At 42.4% G+C, this 22,756-nt stretch overlaps 1 protein-coding gene across 1 annotated transcript; it reads right to left on the reverse strand.

Moving 5' to 3' along the window:
* Window positions 1-1,187: 1,187 nt before the first annotated feature.
* Window positions 1,188-19,515, reverse strand: LOC308579547 (proliferation marker protein Ki-67-like; the record flags this gene model as incomplete). The annotated part of the gene is made up of 11 exons (XM_081214110.1): window positions 19,403-19,515; window positions 17,698-17,779; window positions 17,484-17,599; window positions 15,764-15,833; window positions 13,895-13,977; window positions 12,109-12,608; window positions 8,089-8,318; window positions 4,993-5,611; window positions 4,112-4,242; window positions 2,122-2,314; window positions 1,188-1,201 (listed from the first exon to the last, which is right to left on the reverse strand). Exons 1-11 carry the CDS (start codon window positions 19,492-19,494, stop codon window positions 1,188-1,190), a joined length of 2,130 nt encoding a protein of 709 aa, XP_081070236.1. The 5' UTR covers window positions 19,495-19,515.
* Window positions 19,516-22,756: the final 3,241 nt, after the last annotated feature.

Below are 22,756 nucleotides of genomic sequence, written 5' to 3' on the forward strand. Positions count from 1 at the left end.
TGTCAACAAAAATCAGGCAGGAACAGAGGAACTACACCTCTTTTCTTCTCTATATTGAAGTATAGAAAATTTAAAAATATAATGAAGAGGGAAGGTTCGGACCTGATCCCTGCATCAAGTCTTGATTGGGCCCAGTGCTAGCCAATGAAAGCTGCAAGACTGGCTTGGGATCCATCAGTTCTGGGCTATCTCAGCCCTACCCCTTGGAACACCCTATTTGTGGCTTTCTGCTGGGAGGGGGTTCTCTGACTGGCTCAGCATGAAGAGTAGGGCAGCGGGACACCTGTGCTCAATTCAAACCCCCAGTATTATATATTTTGAAACACTTGGGGAAAGGGCCTTATTAGGGCTCTGCATATATGCTGCTACACTACAAGCACTGAGTTCACTACAAGATCTCACTAGCTAGTTCGAATGATTTCTAACTAGAAATGGACCTTCAGTACCCAGCATACCCATTTTCCCCGTTGCTGAGAATAGCAAAACAGAATTAAGCAAATCTAATCTAAATTTAAAAACCCATCATTGTGGGGTGGGAGAGGGCGGAATTAAAAGACTAGTTCATAATTAAGACTAATATGAGTTTGAGAAATTACTAAATTCACATGCTTCCAGATTAAACAGGTAAATAGGGATTTTAGCAAAAGAGCAACTTTCATTCGGGGGCATTTAAAACCAGTATTAGTATGATGAAATGACTGCGTATTTTTGGACCATTATATGATGGTATCACTACTGTATTACACTTGGTTTAGATATTGACCTACCTTTAAAATAATATCACAGTGCCATCTGTTGGCAAAACTGAGAGTTGGTAAATTGGCATGGATAAAAATCTTACTATAGTCAAGAATGGGTAAGTTGCCAATGTTAAAAACCACTTAGTGCCTTATATTCATCACTTTCCTGTATGCATGTTCGCAATATAATTTTCTGGCAATTAGGGATTGATAAGACTGAGCAGCTTTTATTTCTTAAAGTTTTACTGTACACCTAATGCTGTACTACAGACAAACACACACTATAGGTTTTACATACAATTTAAAAAATGCTAGCTATTAAATCTGCCCAGATTTGCATATAAAAATAGTTAAATGCAAGCGGAAAGCTTATTTTGATCATGCGGTGACTGTTTCTGACTAACAGATGTGCTGTGTGAGGAAAAGCAACTAACTCCTAATCTGTTGTCACTTCCTCATGCCTGGGAGCAGAATGAACCAGAGCTAGAACTAGGGTAATCTGGATGTGCCCAAGGATACTCAATTGGGAGCTTTGATCTTAGCAAAGGCCCAAAAGGGCTTTGCAAGATTATTCTCTCAGACTGCTCCCCCTGCTCCTTGCAGGTTGTGCATTCCTACAGCTCTGAGCGTCTTGCTGGGTTCAATATCACCTAGGGTTAGTCCAGTCCTAACCTTACACTTTTAGAGGACTGGGAGCATATCAGAGTAGCATGCTGCAGTGAAACAAGAAGGCTATTGCCATCCTGCCCTGCTTGTGGGCTTCCCATAGTGATCCGGTTGGCTACTCCGGGAAACAGTATGTTGGCCCAGAAAGCCTTTGGGTTAGCTCCAGCAGGTCTTCTTAAAAAGTTAACAAAACAGCACCAATCTATTTTATCCTTCCATTCACAGTTCTGTGGATCAAAGCCATAAGAAAGTCTTATAGCAAGTGCCATCTTAGGATGTGAACTTCCTCATGTGATAGGATAAATATATCTTAAGATGGCACTAGCAGCCAATGGTTTTTTACGAAATATACTTGGAACTTTGTGACATACATGCACTTTCTCCATTACTACAGCTTTATCCTTGCAAAAACATAGATACGTTGAGATATATTGACTAGTTGAAGGGCACCAAGTAAGATTCATGGATGAGCAGAGATTTAAACATAGGTCTTTCTGGCCCGTCACTGACTTAAACAGAATGCTACTTTGTACAAACTAGGTTTGATTTTGTTAGAACAGCATGTGTTTGTTTCAGACAGTAAAACCAACCAAGTTCTTTATATGACCAATCCAACCATTTTCCATGGGATGCAAGTGAACTCCTTATAGGCTTGCAAAATATTTGGTACTGTACAAGAAAAAAAAATCATTTCACCAAAACACTAACAATTTACCTGTAAAACTTTCATTTAAGTCATCATGTTTCTTCAAAGGATAGTTGATCATCACTTTAGGGACTTGTACAGCAGCATTCACAATACTGGTATGAGCTTTTCCAATCACAATTGGAGCAGGGGAATTTGCATATCCTGTAGTAAAGTGACCCTGGACTTTTCTTATTGGCGTTTTTAGCATGGAAACATTGTTCTGAAAACAAAATATACAATTAAACCTTTGAGTCTGATCACTGAGGCTCAGAGTGCATGTAAGTCCTGGTGCTCGCAGCTCAATTACCATTTACTTCAAAGTTGGATACAATTCTGAATGTCAAGTCCAGCATGCACAATAAATCCAAGCAAAAAAAAGCAGACAGAGCTTTCATCCATTTTTCCTTCTTGAAACATTTTGCTGCTTGGCAGCAGCAGAAACTACAAACATAGAGCTCACATCTGGCCAGTCACATCTTGCCTCCCCAACAACATACTAAAAATTCTCAGTGCATTGTTGCACTGTTGCTTAGGGTGGCTTTTGCCAATTCTAAGTCATTTCCATCCTTTTACTTAAGTAGTACTGAGAAAAGACTGCAAGAATAGCATGGGAAATCCAATTTTGCATATCTTATTTGATAAAGTCCATTTATGTATGTATTTAATATAGAGGTGTTTGATAATAAGAGAATAATAGTACAGAATGGTATTCAAACTGCTTAACATCCTGTAAGGCTACAAGAGTATTACACCCATATTACAGATTAGATGCTTGACAGAGTATGGCTGATCCAATGATTTCGTGGCTGAACTAAAGTTTGAACTGAACCTTCCTGGTTCATTACATGCTGTTAACTAACTACATTACATTAAGCAGCATGAATTCTAAAGGACTTAATTGTAATTGTAGTAGTTTGAATATAGAAAACTCTCTTTATTCCTAAAGTAATCAAATAGTAATTCATAGTTTGAATTATTATAATACAAGAGGAAAGCTGTGTGAAAGGCACTTGAAAACTTTTCACTTGTGGCTACATTTCCTCTCCACATATGTATCTTCTGGCTCTTTCTCTCATTGCAAAAAGCTAATATTACGTTGGAAATGCTTTAGAAGTGTCTACCCATTTACTTTCAGGATACTGGGTACTTGGTAATTGTTTGACAACAAACAGTAAGATGTAGTCCTGTTTCTCAAGCGGAGATCTGCTTTGCATGTGCGCAGACAATGTTGGCTAGAAGCCATTGTTCTTACAGATCATTCAGCCTGTTTTACTTAACCTACAAGCTTTTAAGTAGCAAACACAGCTCTTAAAACATTATTTCTTTTTGCTTGTGGCCCAGTGTGTGGGCAAGCCACTTTGGTTTGTGGACAAAACATGGTCTTGCTCCATCTACCAGACATTGGCTGCCTTTCTACTTGCTCTCATCATGCACCTAGAATTCATCTCCATTCATTTTACCATATCCTCTCTCAAAAGAAAATATGATGCATACTCATTAACATTAGCAACATCAACTTATCCATAATTTTCCCAAGCCTAGTTTTAACCTACTTTACAAACTGCTGTGCTTTATATTACTCATATATACTCCAATGTGGTAATTCAGGCTGGTTTCATTATCCAAAAGGCATGCACACCAAGAGAACACATCTCCAAACTCAGAGTAGGGGGAAAGAATCTGATCTGCACATTTGCTCTGGAATTCCATGCAATTATTGGGGGGGGGGGCAAGGTGGAGGACATTTGAAGCTGCCTTATACAAAGCAGAACTATTGGTCCATCCATCCCAGTGATGTCTATTCTGACTTGGTGGAATAGATCTCAAGTTGTCTAGAAGTGCCAGGGACTGAAACTGGTACTTCATGGATACAGACCATCTATCAAAAAGCTAAAGGCCCTTCCCATCCCTGGTTTCAAAGAATTCCAGACTCTGGCATTTAATGACTGGAAAATGGAATGCTTCAATATATTTACTAAATGCAGGGTATTAGTTTTGATCACTGCTAGAGAATTACCTTTGATGGTTTTGTTGAGTTCTTCTTGGCTGACCTCTTCTTGGCTGATCTTTTAAGACCACATTTTGCAGCACTGCTTACTTGAGATTTTGGAACACCCTGTTTCACTATATCTGCCCAAGACTTTGCAACTGGAATGATAATTGTTCAAGATTGCTAGTTATTTCTATGCTTAAAACACATTTTTAATAAAACCAACATTTTCTAGATTTGTAGATTCATTTGTTCTAATGCATTTTTAAGCCAGGGTTGTCAGCCTGATGCCCATGAAGGCTTTCATTAGTACCTCTGGACATGTGCCAATTCCAAGCTTTATTTTTTTAATTAAAAAACCCACAACTGTCTAGCCCTCCCACAAATAGGGGACAAAATGTGCATGTATCTTCTAAGCCAGTGTTTCTCAAACTTGGTCCCATCATCCCTGACCACTGGTCTTGCTAGCTAGGGATTATGGGAGTTGTGTGCCAACAACAGCTGGGGGCCCAAGTTTGAGCAATTTCTGTGAAATGAAATTGAGTGTGGTGTGACCACCTTGTATATTTGTCCTGGTACTGAGTAATGTCCCGTTACAGCATTGGTGTTATCTCCACAATCAGGATTAGTAGGACCTAAATGACTTCCCATGGTTAGCATAAGATTTGAGGGTGGCTCTCTCTCTAATTCTGTGTTAGACCATACTCCTTATTGTAGCCATTTGGTGTTAGGCCACACATCTCTCATAGTAGCTATTTTGTGATGGGCACCCTCACTCTATCAAAATTCAAACTGTGCCCACTGATCCAAAAAGGCTGGTAAACCCTGCAGTCTTTTAGAATACTATATGCTGTATCTGATTGTTTTGTGGAACATCAAAAGACACTAACAAAGCAATAATGACAAACCTATCAAGTTGGCTTTGAAAGCCCCACTTTGCCTTTTAGAGTGAATTACACCCATTACTCCACTTCTCCTACACAAAGAACTTCTTGGAGTAGCATTTTTGCTCCTCTTTGTTGAACGAGCAGCTTTGCATTCTTGAACAGTAGGTTCAGATGTCTTTACTTCAGTGAACTCTTCTTCATCTCCGTTCATCTGACTGGAAAGAGCATCCTGTTCTTCTGAAGGTGGGCTGGTAACATGAGAAACTGAAAAGCGACCTCTTCTTTGGGGTGCATCAAAAGAAAAAGTGGCTGGGGGCGAAGCAACCGGAGACCTGCGTGCTGGAGGCGAGGCAACCGGTGACCTGCGTGCTGGAGGTGAGGCAACTGGAGACCTGCGTGCTGCGGGCGAGGCAACCGGAGACCGGCGTGCTGCGGGCGAGGCAATTGAAGACCGGCGTGCTGCGGGAGAGGCAACCGAAGATTTGCGTGCTGTGGGCGAGGCAACCAAAGACTTGCGTGCTGCGGGTGAGGCAACCGGAGACCTGCGTGCTGTGGGCGAGGCAACTGGAGACCTGCGTGCTGAGGGTGAGGCAGCATTCTTAGATGAACTATTCTCATGCTGAACCCCTTCAGGGAAACTCTGTAGAGAAAGAAGAGGGATTTTTTAAAAAGTTAATACAAAGAACTTCTAATGAGATATCAAATGTGGCATAGCACATAAGCAGAACTTAAACTGAGGAGACCTGAATTTGGGAATCTAGTGTACCACTTAGGTTTACAACCGTATCATACTGCAGTGGTTGAATAGATAAAATGTTCTCTATGTTGTCCTGAGATCCTTAGAGGAAGTACAGGATAGCAATTTGAAGTATAAATATCCACTTACAGATTTCAGTAGTTGCCCAGGAACTAAGTAGTTGTAACTGGTACTTCATTCAAGTGCATCTCCTTACTATAACATCTGTACAAGCTGGTTTGTTAAGACAAATTATTTTGGACATCTACATTGGCAACCGTGCCCCTATTATCTACAGAAAAGCATGTGAAGTTAGAGCTACATACTTTGACACACAAACTGTTAAGTGCTCCTTTTCAATTAACCTTTCTTTCTTGGGTAAATAGGGATAAGAAACCTTTTGGTGTCCTGCAGGTAGCAGGACCCCCCTTTGGCACCCATGAAATACCTCAGTAAGTATCTCATCAAAAATCCACAATACATAAGAAATAGCTTGCTCTTCTTGCTCAGTTTGTTTGCACTTAGCCAGCTACACCTATGAACATGTCCACATGTCACTGGATGCCAGGATTAAAGTATAAAGAGCTTCTTCCTGGGAGAGAATGCAGTAGTGGTTGGTGCATGTGCTCATGTCTTCACTAATGGGGTGGCATGTCTGCATCATTCTATAATTATGTCTCTTTTTCCATACTTTTAGACTTAGCAGCCATTTTATAATAAAAAGCTAACCCGCGGCAGCCATTTTGTGATTAGCAAGAACAGCACTTTCTCCAAATTTAAGATGGGCTCACTGGTTCAAAGTTTGGCGACTTCTGGCCTAACTCATATCAGCTCCAGTGAGTAGAGCCAATGGTTAATGATGATGAGAGCTATAATCCACCAAAATCTGGAAGGCCAGACACATGAAGAGGCCTAGGAAGAAACCACACAGACACACATCATGTCCTAGCCCAGAGAAAAGGAACCTTTTTGGATCCACAGGCCAGTCTAGCAGGCCAAATTTTACAAGTGTGCGGGGCCATCCTCCTGCTGAAATCACAAATGATGTCAAGGGATTTGGTGCTCTGAAACCCCAAATTTAAGACTTCAAAGCACTAGCAGGCAGCAAGGCACTGTTAAAAGCGACGTGTTTTTCCACATCATTTCAATAGTTGTTTCTTTGTAAATCCAGTTGCTGAAATGAAAGGAGGGACATGACACCTGAACCAAGTAGGAACATCTTCGCTTTGCATCAGCCACTGGGTTCCTGCTTTGTGCACTGCTTCAAAGGCTCCCAACAACCAGCTGATTGTTGGGTGCTTCGGAAGGGACTTAAGCTGGTTTGGCCAACTGCCTCCCTCACTTGTGGGCCAATGGGGAAGCCTGTCAAGCCAAGATTGGCCTGCAAGCCAGAGGTTCCTCAAACCTGTCCTAGCCCTTCTCCTTAAATGAGAGCTTTCCTCCTCCTTTTTTAAAGGGCACTGTCAAGCCAAAATTAAGAACTTTTATTCAGTGAGAATGCACTGCATTCATTCAAGTAGACATCTTTTCTGCTCATTTCTTTTAAATAAGATAAAACACTTATCTTTGAGAGGCCTTCCTCAAACGAAGCACAGGACAGCACACAACATGATAAAATGAAATACAATCACTACAACTACTAAATAGAAAAACCACAATACAGAACAGTAACATCAAACTACTTGCTCCAACCCACGATGGAGTCATGTTGTCCCTTGCTGCAATTTTATTTATTTTTACTCATAATCCAACTTTTAATAAAAATGCCAGTTCTCAAGAGTTATTGTACAGCAGGTGAAAACAAGGGAGTGGGGCTAGACCCCACTCATCCCATGGTGGAAACAAGTCTTCCCTTGCTAGCATTTGTCAGGGAACAAGACCTCTGAAGCAAATGGTCAAGCAACTGGAACTTGCTCAACCCACGCTGGAAATAATATTTCCCTGCATTCAAGATCATAAACCTGTCTCAAGGACACTTCATTTACCCTGACAACTTCTGAATTAAAAATTTTTAGGCAGGGATCCAATACCTACTTACTTGTAAGCCCCATTGGAAGGAATGGATAATATCCAATTATATTGTGGCATTAGAACAAATTTACTCTCAAGGGGGCCTTCTTCCCTGCACCCCAGCTCTCATGTGTCCACCAATCCTGCTTCAAAGTCTTTGGACCCTCTGGAGATTTGGTGCGGGGGGGGGGCATACAGAGCAACAGGGGAAGGAGTTTTCTTACACAATGTTGGATTTCACCCAATGGGACTTATATCTAAGTATGCATGTACAGGATTGTTAGAAACACACACACACACACACGAAGAATGAGAAGCAGAAGACTTGATCTGGGTGCTTTTGAGGCATTTCAGTACAGAAAATTATTTACCTTGATTCGAGATTGTCTAAATTTCAAAACCGCTCGAGGCGAGTTTCCAAATGGCAAGCTCAGTCGTGCTGGAGTTGCACCTCTTTTAAGTGGTGAGTTTGGAGGTAAGCATTTATCAAACAGTTCAGGACTCAAGTGCCCACCAAAGGACACCCTCTTTCTCTTTCCAAGAGGCTGAATTAATATGTCAGGTTCTTCGTCCTTCCGCTTTTTAGGTGATTTCTTAACTTCTACAAAAGAGCAAAACATACCAAATTCAATATACCAAGTTACAAAGCTAATCAGAAGGTTGATTCATTTTAGGTAATTTATCTAAAAGAAAGACAGAAGAAAGTTATTCTGAATTCCAACATAAATATTTAGCTCCAATCACAAAGGGAGTAAAAGGTAAAAGTAAAGGACCCCTGGACAGTTAAGTCCAGTTGGCTTCAACTATGGAGTACGTCGCTCACCTCCGCTTTCATGCCGAGGGGGCCAGCATTTGTCTGCAGACAACTTTTCCAGGTCATGTGGCCAGCATGGCTAAACCACTTCTGGTGCAATGGTACACCATGACGGAAGCCAGAGAGCATGTAAATGCCATTTACCTTCCCACTGCAGTGGTACCTATTTAACTACTCGCACTTGTATGCTTTTGAACTGCTAGGTTGGCAGGAGCTGAGATAGAGCAATGGGAGCTCACCCCGTAGCACTGCTGACCTCATGATCAGCAAGAGGTTTGGTGGTTTCAGAATGTAAAGGTAGGCTATTGTTGATTTTTGTTTACTATGTTAAATAAGCAGGATTACTTGATAGCAGGGATAGACTAATTAATGAAATCTATTGGATTTGTCCAAAAACACGTAAAAATATAAGTTTTCAAATTGCCTTGATATTGAGGTATTTTGTACGTTTACCTGGAATGACGATGCTTTAGGTTATATGAAATACTTTTAAAGTGTGAAAGCTGACATGGAACTTGCTAATAAACAATAATAATAAACAAATATTATTATTGGAACCAAATGGAGAATGAGGTATCCTATTCAAACTTGTAGTTGGCTAAAATAAGGAACATCACAGAAACTGATATAATGACCAAGAAGATAGTTAAGTGATGAAAAAGATTTTTTTCTTCTGTGAATTGGTTACTACATACTGAGTGTCAGTATAATTTGAATATTATTTATTGTTAATTCATTGTTTTCTGGAGTGATAACTAAAATTTCATCTTTTATGTATTTGCACCAATTCAAGAGCACTGGAGATTTTTTTCTGTGCATACAAAAACCTGTCACAAAAGATTGCAGGTCTTTTGGACCCCCCTGATTAACTTTTAGTCTAGGGCATGGATAGGCAAACTAAGGCCCAGGGGACAGATCCGGCCCAATTGCCTTCTCAATCCAGCCCGTGGATGGTCTGGGAATCAGCATGTTTTTACATGAGTAGAATGTGTGCTTTTATTTAAAATACATCTCTGGGTTATTTGTGGGGAATAGGAATTCGTTCACCCCCCCCCCCATATAGTCCGGTCGCCCACAAGGTCTGAAGGACAGTGGACCAGCCCCCTGCTGAAAAAATTTGCTGCCCCCTGGTCTAGGGGGTTATTTCTGCTCCAGGTTTGTTTTGTCCTGACAGAAGACTTAACATACTCATAGTTAAAATCTGCAATACTGATTTCATATTTGTAATGTTCTATAGGGTTATACTGAAACTCCTTCTACTGCGCTCCAGTAGAAGATCCCTAACAGAAACTTAGGCATTTGTTTCTGTTTCTGTTTTGCTTTCTCTTTTCTTAACACTGTCAGGTCACATATTCCGAATAGTTTTTGTTAAACTCTTGGTGATACCAACAGAAGCCTATTTTTAAAACCATAGTCACTTTGAAACTCACCTACAGGTGGTACCTAACACCAAGGAAACTAGCGCTAATACACCCAGGAACCTCACCAAAATGCTGGAGAGGGTGCACCTCCACAGGCACATACTTCCACATGTGGTGGGAGTGTCCCAAAATCCAACTGTTCTGGACAACAGCCATACAAGAAATTTGTAAAATAACTAAGCAAGTAATAGACACCACCCCAGAATTGGCCCTACTAAACATCTTCCAAGACAACAATGCCCATTTACACCACAAAGAACTCATAACCCACCTGCTCTCAGCAGCCAGAAACACCATAACCAGACACTGGAGAGACCTGTCAGGAGTAAGCATGGACCAATGGTACCAAATAGTATGGGAAACAGCCCTACTAGAAAAATTAACTAATAAACTGAAACTGACACGGGGACAAACAGAAGAAGATGCCTTCACCCCGGTATGGCTCCCCTTTATCACACACACAGCCCAACAGGACAATGACAATAATCCACCAACAGCATACAAATCAATATGGCTAACCTGATCCAAAACACCCACCCACCTCACTCACACACGAAAACCAAGATCACCACAGCCAATCACAAGCAAACAATCACACCCTAGGCCAACCCCAACCTCTCTCACCACCAAAGGAACACAAGTGAACAACAAAAGCACGCTGACACCAAACTCTACATACATTAAACATAATAGAAACACCGCCACCCAATCCCACCCTTATCCATCTTCCCTCTCTCCACCCCCCTTTCTTTTTCTCTCCTTTTTTTATTTTTATTTTTATTTTTATTTTCTTCTCCCCCTAATGCCTCAACAAATGAAACGGATTTGTAAAAATGTTACATGGGGAAAAAATATATATGAGGCACTACACTTCTGTAAAACAAGAAAATCCTTAATAAAATATTTTAAAAACTCTTAAAAAAAAAAAAAGTTACAGCTGTTCATGCCATCCAGCCTAGAAGGCTCCCTCCCTTCTGGCGCCGACCGAAGGGCAAGAGGCATGCTGATGGTTGGGGTGACCAGTGATTTCCCTACAGATATTCATAGAATCATAGAACTGTAAATGATCATGAAGAATCATCTAGTGCAACTCCCCCTGAAATGCAGGAATATGCAGCTGTCCCATCCAGAGATTAAACCTGCAACCTTGGCATTATCAGCACCACACTCTAACCAATTCATCCATATTAAGCATTAAATATCTGTTCTTTTTAAACATATGTCGTCCCTCCCCCCATCTTTTTTAAAAAAGGGAAGCTGGCTTATGCCAAGTCTGAAACTTCACCCATTCAGTAGCAGGGATGAGAGGCAGAATTTGGTTCAGGTCATATTTAAAGGCCTACAGAGGCAAGCATGAAGAAAGGCAGGACGATCATGGGTTCATCTCCAGATGTTTCACAAGAAAATACACGCTGCCCCCTGGTATCGACCCTGCTGCAGTCCGCTCCTCCCTTTCCCCCGATGGCATGTTGACGATAGAGGCTCCTTTGCCCAAGCCGGCCATTCAGTCTGCTGAAATCCAGATCCCTGTCACCTTTGAGGCGCATGCCCAAATCACTCCGTCAGGAGCCAAGAAACCAGAAGAGGCTCCCAAGGTGTAATTGACGGGTGGGAGTTTACCACTCGGGTTTCGAAAACGGGCAAACCCTCCTGTATCCCTTTTTTTGTAAAGACAGAGACCTCTGCAACAGCGCCACAAATAAAGTTGTGTTTTTTTAAACCCCCCCCCAAAAAAAACAAAAAAAACCAAAACCATAGTCACTTTGAAGTAAATCATCCCCCCCCCCCCAGTATGCCCTTAAAGAGGTCTCTTGGACCTAAATACAAGACTGATAGTCAGAAAATGAGTGTATGATGACACTTCAGTATCAAAATAGTAAGGATACTTTCTGTTAAAGTAAGATTTTAAAAACAGAACTAGTAAGAGATAAAAATTGAGAAAAATCTGTTGGGGTTATTTTTAGTGCACTGTACTTCTCTTAATCGTAGTAACCAAATTCCTTTGGTATTCATACAAGTTTTATAAATAGAATAACCAACAGACTTTGAATAAAACTACATAAAGAGAGCAAAATTACAAGTTCAAGAAAAAGTCATGACAAATTTCTGAAACAATCTCAAAATGATAGTCTTAGGCTTGTACTGCAAGTATTTACCTGACTTTCTTTTTATAATAAATGCGCTTGTCACATTCAGTTCTGAAGCAGTCTCACCCTCTGCTGGCACTGGTACATTATTTTCATGACCTGGTATATAGTGTTTATTATCAAAACTCTGGTTGTGGGCCTTCATTGTTGGTTCTTTTATTTTATCATCCTCCTCCTCCTCCTGGAGCCAGTTTCCCTCTTTTTCAGGTGGCTGGTTAGGTGTGCACATGCAACCTGTTCCAGAAGTATCTACAGGAACTTCTAATGACTCCTCTGAATTGATATGCATCTGCTCTGTAGAAAAACGCCCATTTAAAAAGTCTTCATTTTGCTTAATGCTCCTCCGGGGGCTTTTACTGTTACGACAGCGAAATGAATAGGCAATGATTCCAGAGTTTCTATCTTTTTGTGTGTTGTTCATACCAATCTCATTTGTTGCTTTCAGAGTATGCATTGGTTCTATGGCCAGCACTTCATTCTTGCCTTTTATTTTAAAAAACTTACGTGGACTAGAATAAGTTTGAAAACTCTCCTTATTAGACTTTGGTATGGACAAAATGCTTACAAATGATCTGCAAGTATCTGTTAAGTTAGCTTTGATTTCCACACCAGCTGTCTTTGTTGGCTCTTCTTCTGACTTTTCAGGGCGCCCTGCTCTATCTGCAGGTTCCAATGATACTATGGAACATGATTCATGGAAATACTTTGCACTTTGTCTACTTGCTGTTAAATCTGTATCATTACTTGCATTTTTAATTCCTTCAGTTCCATCTAGTTCATTCTCTTCTGCTTTCTTGAAATTTAACTGATTGGTGCCTTCACTTTCTTGCTTCCGTTCTGCAGCATAACCTTGAAGACCCAAAGATGATCTTTTGGATCTGTTCCTTTCAAGAGATCTTGGATTTGATATCACACTGTTTATTTCTTGACTTTTAATATAACGAGAATGTTCAAATTCATTCCAAATTACACCTTCAGTCTTCTTAGTTTGACCAGTTTCAGATATCCTGCGTGGTATCTGAGATGCAGCTTCTTCCAAGGTATCATTACCATCTTTTCTGGCTAAGTGTTCTTCTTTTGACTGCAGAAATGTTTCATTGCTAACATCTTTCTCTGCTATTTTTGTATCAGGTTCGTGCTTCACTAATTCATAAAGTTCGCTCAACATACAGCTCAACATACAGCTCAGACATTCACAAATGCACTCATATGAAGCTACTTTGCAACCGATACTGAGAATAGCATGCCCATAGTGAATGGATTCTTAAAACTTATCCGTGTATGCAATAGACTCTCTCTCTCTCTCTCTCTCTCTCTCTCTCTCTCTCTCTGTGTGTGTGTGTGTACACTGACAAACATCAGCATAATCTGTAATATAAAATTAAGATTTATCTACTTGTGAACTCTAATCATAATCCAGAGCAAACAAAAAAAGTGGCTGTCTGAATATCAGTTCCCGCTTCTTCTCTTTTGCCATGCCTGGATCAGCTGACAATACAACCTGCAGTGGAACTGGCAGGAAATAGAACTGGAAGGGGTTTTCTCAGCCCACAAGGTGTATTCTCTAAAATATTTTGCTTCCTGTTACTGGAGAGATGGGTGGAGACAACCCATATCAAGGATCACATTCATCCCTACAGGAGAAACTAATTCACCAAATCTTGCTTCATCTGTTCCCTCCTACAGCAGAATCCCAGTAAATGCTTTGATTTCAACTACTACGTATCTGTTTATGTAGCTTTACATTTTCTTACCATTCAAGGCCTAACAGTGGTAAATAAGCTAAAATAACTACCAACCAGAAATCTGAGGACTTTTAGATTCTGAATTCCGACAGTGCAACAACTCCTCCTGTTCTTCCTGCAGAATATGAAGAACCTGTAAATTTGTACACAATGTATCAGATCAATGAATGTTTTATTTGTTTTAGAAGTTCACAAAATTGTGCCTATGGAAAGTATTACCGTATTTTGCGCCCCATAAGACGCTCCGGCCCATAAGACACACCTAGTTTTTTGGGGGGGAAATAAAGAAAAAAAATTTTATTTCCCCCCCCCAGGTGCGGGGCTGGAAGAACCAGGTCGGGGAACAGTGGGAAGGCACGCTCTGCCTCCCCGTTGTCCCCCGAGCTTGTGGGGCTGGCGATGGGGAGAAGTGCACCAGTCCCGGGAGGGCAGGCAGCTCTGCGCCGCCATCCCGAGCGGGGCAGGACTTAGCGCCCCGCTCGGGATGGCGGCGCAGACCTGCCTGCAGTCCCGGGACGGGAGGCAGCTCTGTGCCGCCATCCCGAGCGGGGCGGGACTTGGCGCCCCGCTCCGGATGCCGGTGCAGACCTGCCTGCAGTCCCGGGACGGCAGGCAGCTGTGTGCCGCCATCCCGAGCGGGGCGGGACTTGGCGCCCCGCTCCGGATGCCGGTGCAGACCTGCCTGCAGTCCCGGGACGGCAGGCAGCTGTGTGCCGCCATCCCGAGCGGGGCGGGACTTGGCGCCCCGCTCCGGATGCCGGTGCAGACCTGCCTGCAGTCCCGGGACGGCAGGCAGCTGTGTGCCGCCATCCCGAGCGGGGCGGGACTTGGCGCCCCGCTCCGGATGCCGGTGCAGACCTGCCTGCAGTTCCGGGACGGCAGGCAGCTGTGTGCCGCCATCCCGAGCGGGGCAGGACTTGGCGCCCCGCTCCGGGTGCCGGTGCAGACCTGCCTGCAGTGTGCCGCTCGGGATGGCGGCGCAGAGCTGCGCTGGTCCCAGGACTGCAGGCAGCTCTGCACGGCCACCGGGAGCGGGGCGGAGCTTCTCCCCCGGCTCCCGGTGGCCGGGCAGAGCTGTGCTGGTCCCAGGACCGCAGGCAGCTCTGCCCGGCCACCGGGAGCGGGGCGGAACTTAGCGCCCCGCTCCGGATGGCAGCGCAGAGCTGCGCTGGTCCCAGGACCGCAGGCAGCTCTGCACAGCCACCGGGAGCGGGGCGGAGCTTCGCCCCCGGCTCCCGGGCAGAGCTGAGCCGGTCTCCCGAGGGTTGCGCAGAGCTTCCTGAAGCCTGGAGAGCGAGAGGGGTCGGTGCACACCGACCCCCCTCGCTCTCCAGGCTTCAGCGAAAGCCTGCATTCGCCCCATAAGACGCAGGCACATTTCCCCTTCATTTTTGGAGGGGAAAAAGTGCGTCTTATGGGGCGAAAAATACGGTAATTGGTTTATTTTTGAAGTAAATATTTATATGGTATCGAATAATTTAACTGAGTAGATTTCACTAGAACCCACCACCTCTAGCCTAGTTCCATTTATTCTTAAGAAAAAGCTTCAGCTGTTTATTTATCTTCACCCCCTAAACTAGGAGTAACAGCTATCTTGAAAATAATCTATCATCTTTGAATACAGTTGTTCTTGCATAATCATTAAAAAAATATGATATGAAAATGTGCTGTTAAAAGAATGCTTCCAAAACATCTATTAAAAGCATACATTCTCAGTAATATATTACTTTGGAGAGAAGAGTGCTGACATTAAAACGTTTCTGTGAATACAGTTGCCATCCACACATAAAAAAGGGAGACCCTACATCTGCAGGTAAAAAACCCACTTAAGGAGATTGGGAATATGGAAACCTATAGCTACATATTTCATTCAGTCCAGCAAAATGCAAAGGTGCATTTCCTTGTATTCATGGAGTTACCTGTAATGTTTCATTCTCTTGAGACCTGGAACTCCTCTTCCGTGGAAGTAATGAAGGTGGATATTCAAACCTGTTTAAAGGTATTAGGTAGGCTTAATATTGATTTGTTTATCCCACTGATGAGCTAAATGCCCTGGCTGCATACCAGTTGTTGAAAACTCTTTGGGCTGGATAATGCAAAGAAAGCACCAGCCTTAACAGTCATAGAGCCAAACAAGAAGTGTAAGTAGCAACAAATTGAGTAGTCAGGGAGGTGAATAAAGGAGATGAGTTCTGGGATCAGGCTTGGCTATGAGACAGAGTCAGTTTTGGCTGCCTGAGACCTGACCTTTACAGAGAGCAGGACAAGGGGACTGTGACATTGCTCTTGCTTCTTGACTCTTGTGCAGCTTTCAATACCATTTCCCGTAGTATCCTCCTGAAATGACTCAGTGGAATGGACACTGGTATCACTGTGTTACTGGGCTTCCATTACTGCAGTCCTGAGAACAGCACCAGAAGAGTGCTTTATGAATCTCTGACAGTTATGTTATGGAGTACCCCTGGGTACAATTGTATCCCCCAGTGCTATTTAAAATCTATACAAAGCCACCAGAAGCCACATGGAGCCTGGACCTGTGCCCGGACACAGTGGTGGGACAGATGAGGGAAAGTAAGCTGAGGTTGAATCCTGCCAAGGTGGAGGCACTATAGGTGTCTGGATCCCATGTGCAATAAACTGATCAATTACGTGCCATGGATGGGGTCACACTTCAGCTGAATTAGCTGGTATGCAATTTGGGGGTGCTTTTGGATCCAGCTTTGTCAATGGAAGCCCAGGTAACCTCAGTAGTTCATGGATTAATGATTTCAAAGCTGGATTACTGCAATGCACTGTAAGTAAGTTTCACTTTTACTGACCCAGAAACTGCAGTTAATGCAGAATGCTGCAATACAGTTGCTGAAATGATTGGGATCCTATCAACATATAACACCTCTGCTCAGATATCTACACTGGCTGCCAGTTTGTTACCAGGCTAAGTTCATGGTGTCACTATTAGTATACAAACCCATAACAGTTTTGGACCACTTTACCTGTGGCATCACTTTACCCCATATACTCCCCATCAACCACTTCTATCGGCAGAACTGACACAGCACAACGTACATAACACTCATTCCGCAGTTACAAAACCACAATTTTTTGGTGTTGCAGCACCTATACTTTGTAACTCTCTACCTACTAATATCAGATAGGAGTATTGACTGTAATATTTTCAATGCCTGCTTAAAACATGTTTAGGCTAGCCTACGCAGACAAGTTGAATGATGCAATGCATTTTAATCTCCCTTTGTTTACTGATTTTAATTATCTTTTTAATGCTTTTAAATACCTGTTTTTAACTGTCTTGTACTGATAATTTTAACGTATTCTTTTTTATAACTGCTTAGAGGCTTTACTACAATCAAGCAGTATATAAAAGTTGTGAAATACAGGTGGTGACCATTTTGCATGCGTCCAATTGATGTGTGGCCTTCCATGCATGCCATTTTCTGACCCAGAAGGGGATGGAATGGGCTTACACACAATATGACTCAAAATGCAACCCCTGCACAAAGGAGTTGCCTGAACATAAAATAAACTCATTAAAAATTCCAGTGACTTGACCCAACCTAGGCAACGTGACAAGAGTAATTTTATTTAAGTAGATCCATAGCTGTGTATAGCATTGTTACCTACCTGAAAGAACGATCAATAATAGTGAATACATCTCCATGCTTTAAGTACGTAGGCTGCTGAAAAATATTTCCATTGAGTTCTGTTGGGTTTGCAGGACTTAAGTTAAACAAAGTTGCCTAAAAATAGATTTAAAAATATTCAGCTCAGTCAATTAAGAAAGGTCCAAGAGACACACAACAAATCAATACAAAAAAATAAAAATAAGAATGCATACCTCCTTATTTTCATTGACTTCGATTTTACAATGTTCTTTGGAAACCTGAGGCAGCTGAATTCTGATGTCACACTCTCTTTTCCTTTAAATATAATCATGCAGTTTTCAGATTAACATTTGTATATTACACAGAGATAAAGGGGTTTTTAATATAAAAAATGCCATAATGCTACTATTCAAATATTAGAAAAATTATAAAGACAAACTATGTAGTATTATGAAAACTGAACTTGTTTTAACTGGAAAAAAACACTAATGTTTACTGTTGGCATGCCATAAACCAGAGATGGCTAATCAATTCAGGGTCTAGAGCCACACTGGTCCAGGGTGAACCATGATATCTGCATGCCAAAGCAAGCATGCCCAAAGTGTAAATGTGTCCATGGCTAGAATTGCAGTTCGCAAGCTGCCTTCAAAAAGCTTTTATATTCTATCAATACTATTTAAAAGCCTTTTTTGATAATCTATTATTATTTATTAAATTCTGTAAAATATAAATATATACATAGGAAAGAATACATTTTATGGATCAGAACAGGGGACCTGTAGAACTGGTCGATGAAGAAATAGTATTTTTTTAATGGACAAATTGGAAGGTTGCAAAGGGAGGACACAAAAAACTTCCTGGGGAACTATATATGGCTCACAGGCTATAGGTTGGCTACCTCTGCCATAAACTTTCCCCTGCCTTCATTAAATATGCACTTGGCCACTGGTACCTATTCACGTAGATACTTGGAGAAAAGATACTCTAAACCAGAGCAACACCTGCATCCAATAAAACCCTCCAAAGATATGAAATGATAAACACAGATGTTGCCGATATCACTTGCTTATGTAAAACAGAAAGGTTGAATAACTATTGGAGTTAGTAAAGTTCAACCTTTCAGAGCAGGTTGTACAATTCAAAAATTTCTCTAAAGTTGAAAAAGAGCTCTCTCTATTGACTTTTATGTATGGTGAACTTGAAGCAGACAATCCCGAGACATTAATTCGAGAACAGCAAAGATGCTTATATCTCCAATAGCAAGTGAATGTTGCTCCTTTCATTTGACCCACTGAAAGCATGCTATTAACAATTTTTGCCCACAAAAATATTATAGCTTCACTTGAGAGTTTCAAAACTGTGAAGAAAAATTAAATTTAAACCCAAAAGTAAAGACAAATTCCTATCTACTAGCTCTCAAAAAGGTCAAATTTACACCAGTGTGCAAACCTAAAATGTGCACATTGATGCAGTGCTTAGGCATATTGACAATTTAATTGACATCTTAAGTTTTGCTGTTTTAAAGTGCAAGCAGGTACGCGCAAATCCCCAAAAGGGGCACAAAAAGGAGCAAATACGGCCCTAAAAGAGTGAAAACAGCAAAAATGGAGTCTAGCCTTTGCAAGTGCAGTCCCAGGAGCCTTTTACGCCTATGGAGAGTTGAGAGTTTAAGAAAGTAGATTTGGAGAGTGATTGTGGAGCTGGGTGGATTTCTGGCTTTTTTTCAAGCGTTTCTAGAAGTTTAACAGGTGGTTGCAGGCTTTTTCAATGGTGCCCCAATATATGTAATTTCACTTAAATATGTGGTGCCTTGGAACGTAACCTCCATGTAAATGGGAGTTTCCTGTAGCAAAGATTTTACTGTTTCCCTTTGTGAAAAGAACAGTTCAGACAATTAAATTCCAACATTCAAAATACCTTCCAATAAATAAGTCTTACCTTCCAAACAAACAAGAGTTTTTAGTCAGCGGAAAATGAGTTCCATCACTCCCATTCTTTTTAATGACAACAATTTTCCCAAAAAGTGGCATTTTCTCATCTGTAATTCCTACCTGTAAGGATTGAACATTGAGAACTCAATAAAACTTTACCTAATTAGAATATATGATGAGCACCTTTCTATTAAGACAATACACCAAGAGAATTACAATTTTCTTACACTTTTCTTAAACCCAGATTATCATGAAACTATGTAAAAGCCTCTTATCAGGTCTATAGCTACAACATATAATGCAAATTACATTATATAATACAGGAGACACATACAAGTGTACTATTTGTACACGTATACTGTTTTGCTGCTCATTAACACTAGCTGCTAAAAAAAATTCAAGTCATTTCTCAGTAACATGATCAAAGTCATAGACGTACAAGTAATTTGAACAAGACATCTTTAAAATTAATGAATGTATTATGGCATTAGCTTTCATGGAATACAGTGCACTTCATCAGATGCACAGAGTGAGATCCTCAACTGTCAAAATATTGCACACATGGGTGCTGTTGGGGTGGATGGGTATAATGTGGCCAGAAAGAATGCAGGGAAAATAGAGACAGTGAAAATTACATAAATAACAATGATAGTTCACAGAATCAGTTGTGAATAATAGATATCCTGGCATTTGTATGCCAATTAACTTGTATGTTTTGTTAACATTTCATTTAGTACTACAATATGTTTACATAGAGCTGCCCTTGAAGCTAGTTCAGAAGTTCCAATTGGTGCAAAAATGCTCCCACCTCACTATTCAGTATCAAAACTGGATACAATATTGTGACAGCACTCTTGAAACAGTTGTGCTGGTTACGTGTTTGCCCAATTTAAGGTGCTCACTTTAGTGTATTGTCCTGCATGGCCTGGATACTTAAAAGAGCACCTTTCCCCATTATATGCCAGCCTGTGCTTTGAGATCTGACAGAAAGGTCCTTCTTATAGTTCTATTTAAAACCAAGACGCAAACAACAAGACGGTAAGAAGAGCCTGCTGGATCAGGCCTTCAGGCCTATTGACAACCTAATCTAGCATCCTGTTATCACAGTGGCCACCCAGATGCCTGTGGGAAACCCACAAAATGGACTTGAGAACAACAGCACCATCCCATTCTGTGGTTTCCAACATCCTGCTTCTGGAAAGGACTCATGTTATGGCTTCTGTGTTATGGCTCCCCGATTACAGAATTGCCTTCCACTAGAAATACGTTGGTCCTCTTTGCTGGTGTCTTTATGTCATTTACTCTGCTTGGCATTTGGAGGTCAACTGCTCCTACTGTTGCTGAGTTATAAGAGGTGTTATATTGGTAGTTTAATGATGGATGTTCTACCGTTTTTTATTATGAATTGTATACAGTGCTCAAAATTAACCAGGCACTAGGCATTTCCACCATCTGGAAGTGCATGTCTGGGGATCCTTGGATCTAGACTGTTTTCATACAGTAACACTCCATCCTGTAGAATTCTATTGGTTATATTTTATCTACACAATTGGGAATGAATTTCTGGAAACAAAATGCTTCTCAGACTGCAGCCTGAGCAGGAGCAGTTACCATTAATAAAAAGAAGTTGGAATAAGCCAATACACATGTGGACTTTTCTTCTTCAAGTTCTCAAAGCTCCAGGTTGTCATTTGAACTATCCAGATGTTTAACTGATCACAGCCCATTGTTTGAAAAATAAAACTTTAGAGCTGTCTTGCCAAAAATATATATCCGAATTTCTAACACAAATTGTATACCATCTTAGCAACTTCATTTAAATTAATTAAAAAACATATTTGCCTTACTTCAGCCCACAAGTGAAAAAAGGAAACTCTTGATATATAGTTTCACATTGCAAGTCTGAATAAAGTATCCTTATTACAGGATGGCCAGTTTGTTATCATTTACAATGTCCTGGGAGACTGGAATTGCCCCCCAACAGTTTTTTAATATTGTAATTTCTGATGAGATTAAATTTATTCTTCTGCATAGCAACTGGCCTATTTGTAGTATGTATGCAATAATCCACTAACAATGCTCTTAATCATTCTACATATAAAGTTATTCTAGTCCTCTTAATCAATTCCAATAATTTGTCAGTGAAAGTCTGTCATGTACATGAGCAGTTTAACTTGAATCCATAGGACACTGAAACCACATGTCTCCTCCTCATGTGAATCACTAATTGATTTCCAGGTACTGTACTATACAGATATATAAATGCATCTATTTTACTGTCTACCCCATACAGTACTGTCAAAGCAATAACGTTTACAATCTGTATACCGTATTTTTCGCACTATAGGACGCACTTTTCCCCCTCCAAAAATGAAGGGGAAATGTGTGTGCGTCCTATGGTGCGAATGCAGGCTTTCGCTGAAGCCTGGAGAGCGAGAGGGGTCGGTGCGCACCGACCCCTCTCGCTCTCCAGGCTTCAGGAGAGCCCCACCGCCAGCCCCACAAGCTCGGGGGACAGAGGGAGAGGCGCAGCGCGCCCTTCCCGCTGTCCCCCGACTTGGTTAGAAGGCTGGCGGGGGGGAGCCTGCTCCTCCCCGTCGCCAGCCCCGCAAACTCGGGGGACAGCGGGAGAGGCGCAGCGCGCCCTTCCCGCTGTCCCCCGACTTGGTTAGAAGGCTGGCGGGGGGGGAGCCTGCTCCTCCCCGTCGCCAGCCCCGCAAACTCGGGGGACAGCGGGAGAGGCGCAGCGCGCCTTTGCCGCTGTCCCCCGACTTGTCTAGAAGGCTGGCGGGGGGAGAAGCCTGCTCCTCCCCGTCGCCAGCCCCGCAAACTCGGGAGACAGCGGCAGGGGCGCAGCGCGCCTTTGCCGCTGTCCCCCGACTTGTCTAGAAGGCTGGCGGGGGGAGAAGCCTGCTCCTCCCCGTCGCCAGCCCCGCAAACTCGGGGGACAGCGGGAGAGGCGCAGCGCGCCTTTGCCGCTGTCCCCCAACTTGGCTAGAAGGCTGGCGGGGGGAGAAGCCTGCTCCTCCCCGTCGCCAGCCCCGCAAACTCGGGAGACAGCGGCAGGGGCGCAGCGCGCCCTTCCCGCTGTCCCCCAACTTGGCTAGAAGGCTGGCGGGGGGGGAGCCTGGTTTTGCGGGAGGCGGGGGAATCCCCCCGCCTCCCAGGAAAGCCAGGAGAAGCCGTGCAGCCCTTTTAAAAGGCGCGCGGCTTCTGCCGGTTTTGCGGGAGGTGGGGGAATCCCCCCGCATCCCAGGAAAGCCAGGAGAAGCCGTGCAGCCCTTTTAAAAGGCGCGCGGCTTCTGCCGGTTTTGCGGGAGGTGGGGGAATCCCCCCGCCTCCCAGTAAAGCCAGGAAAGCG

This window comes from Podarcis bocagei, assembly GCF_964188305.1.
Source record: "Podarcis bocagei genome assembly, contig: HAP1_SCAFFOLD_168, whole genome shotgun sequence".
Taxonomy (NCBI): Eukaryota; Metazoa; Chordata; class Lepidosauria; order Squamata; family Lacertidae; genus Podarcis; species Podarcis bocagei.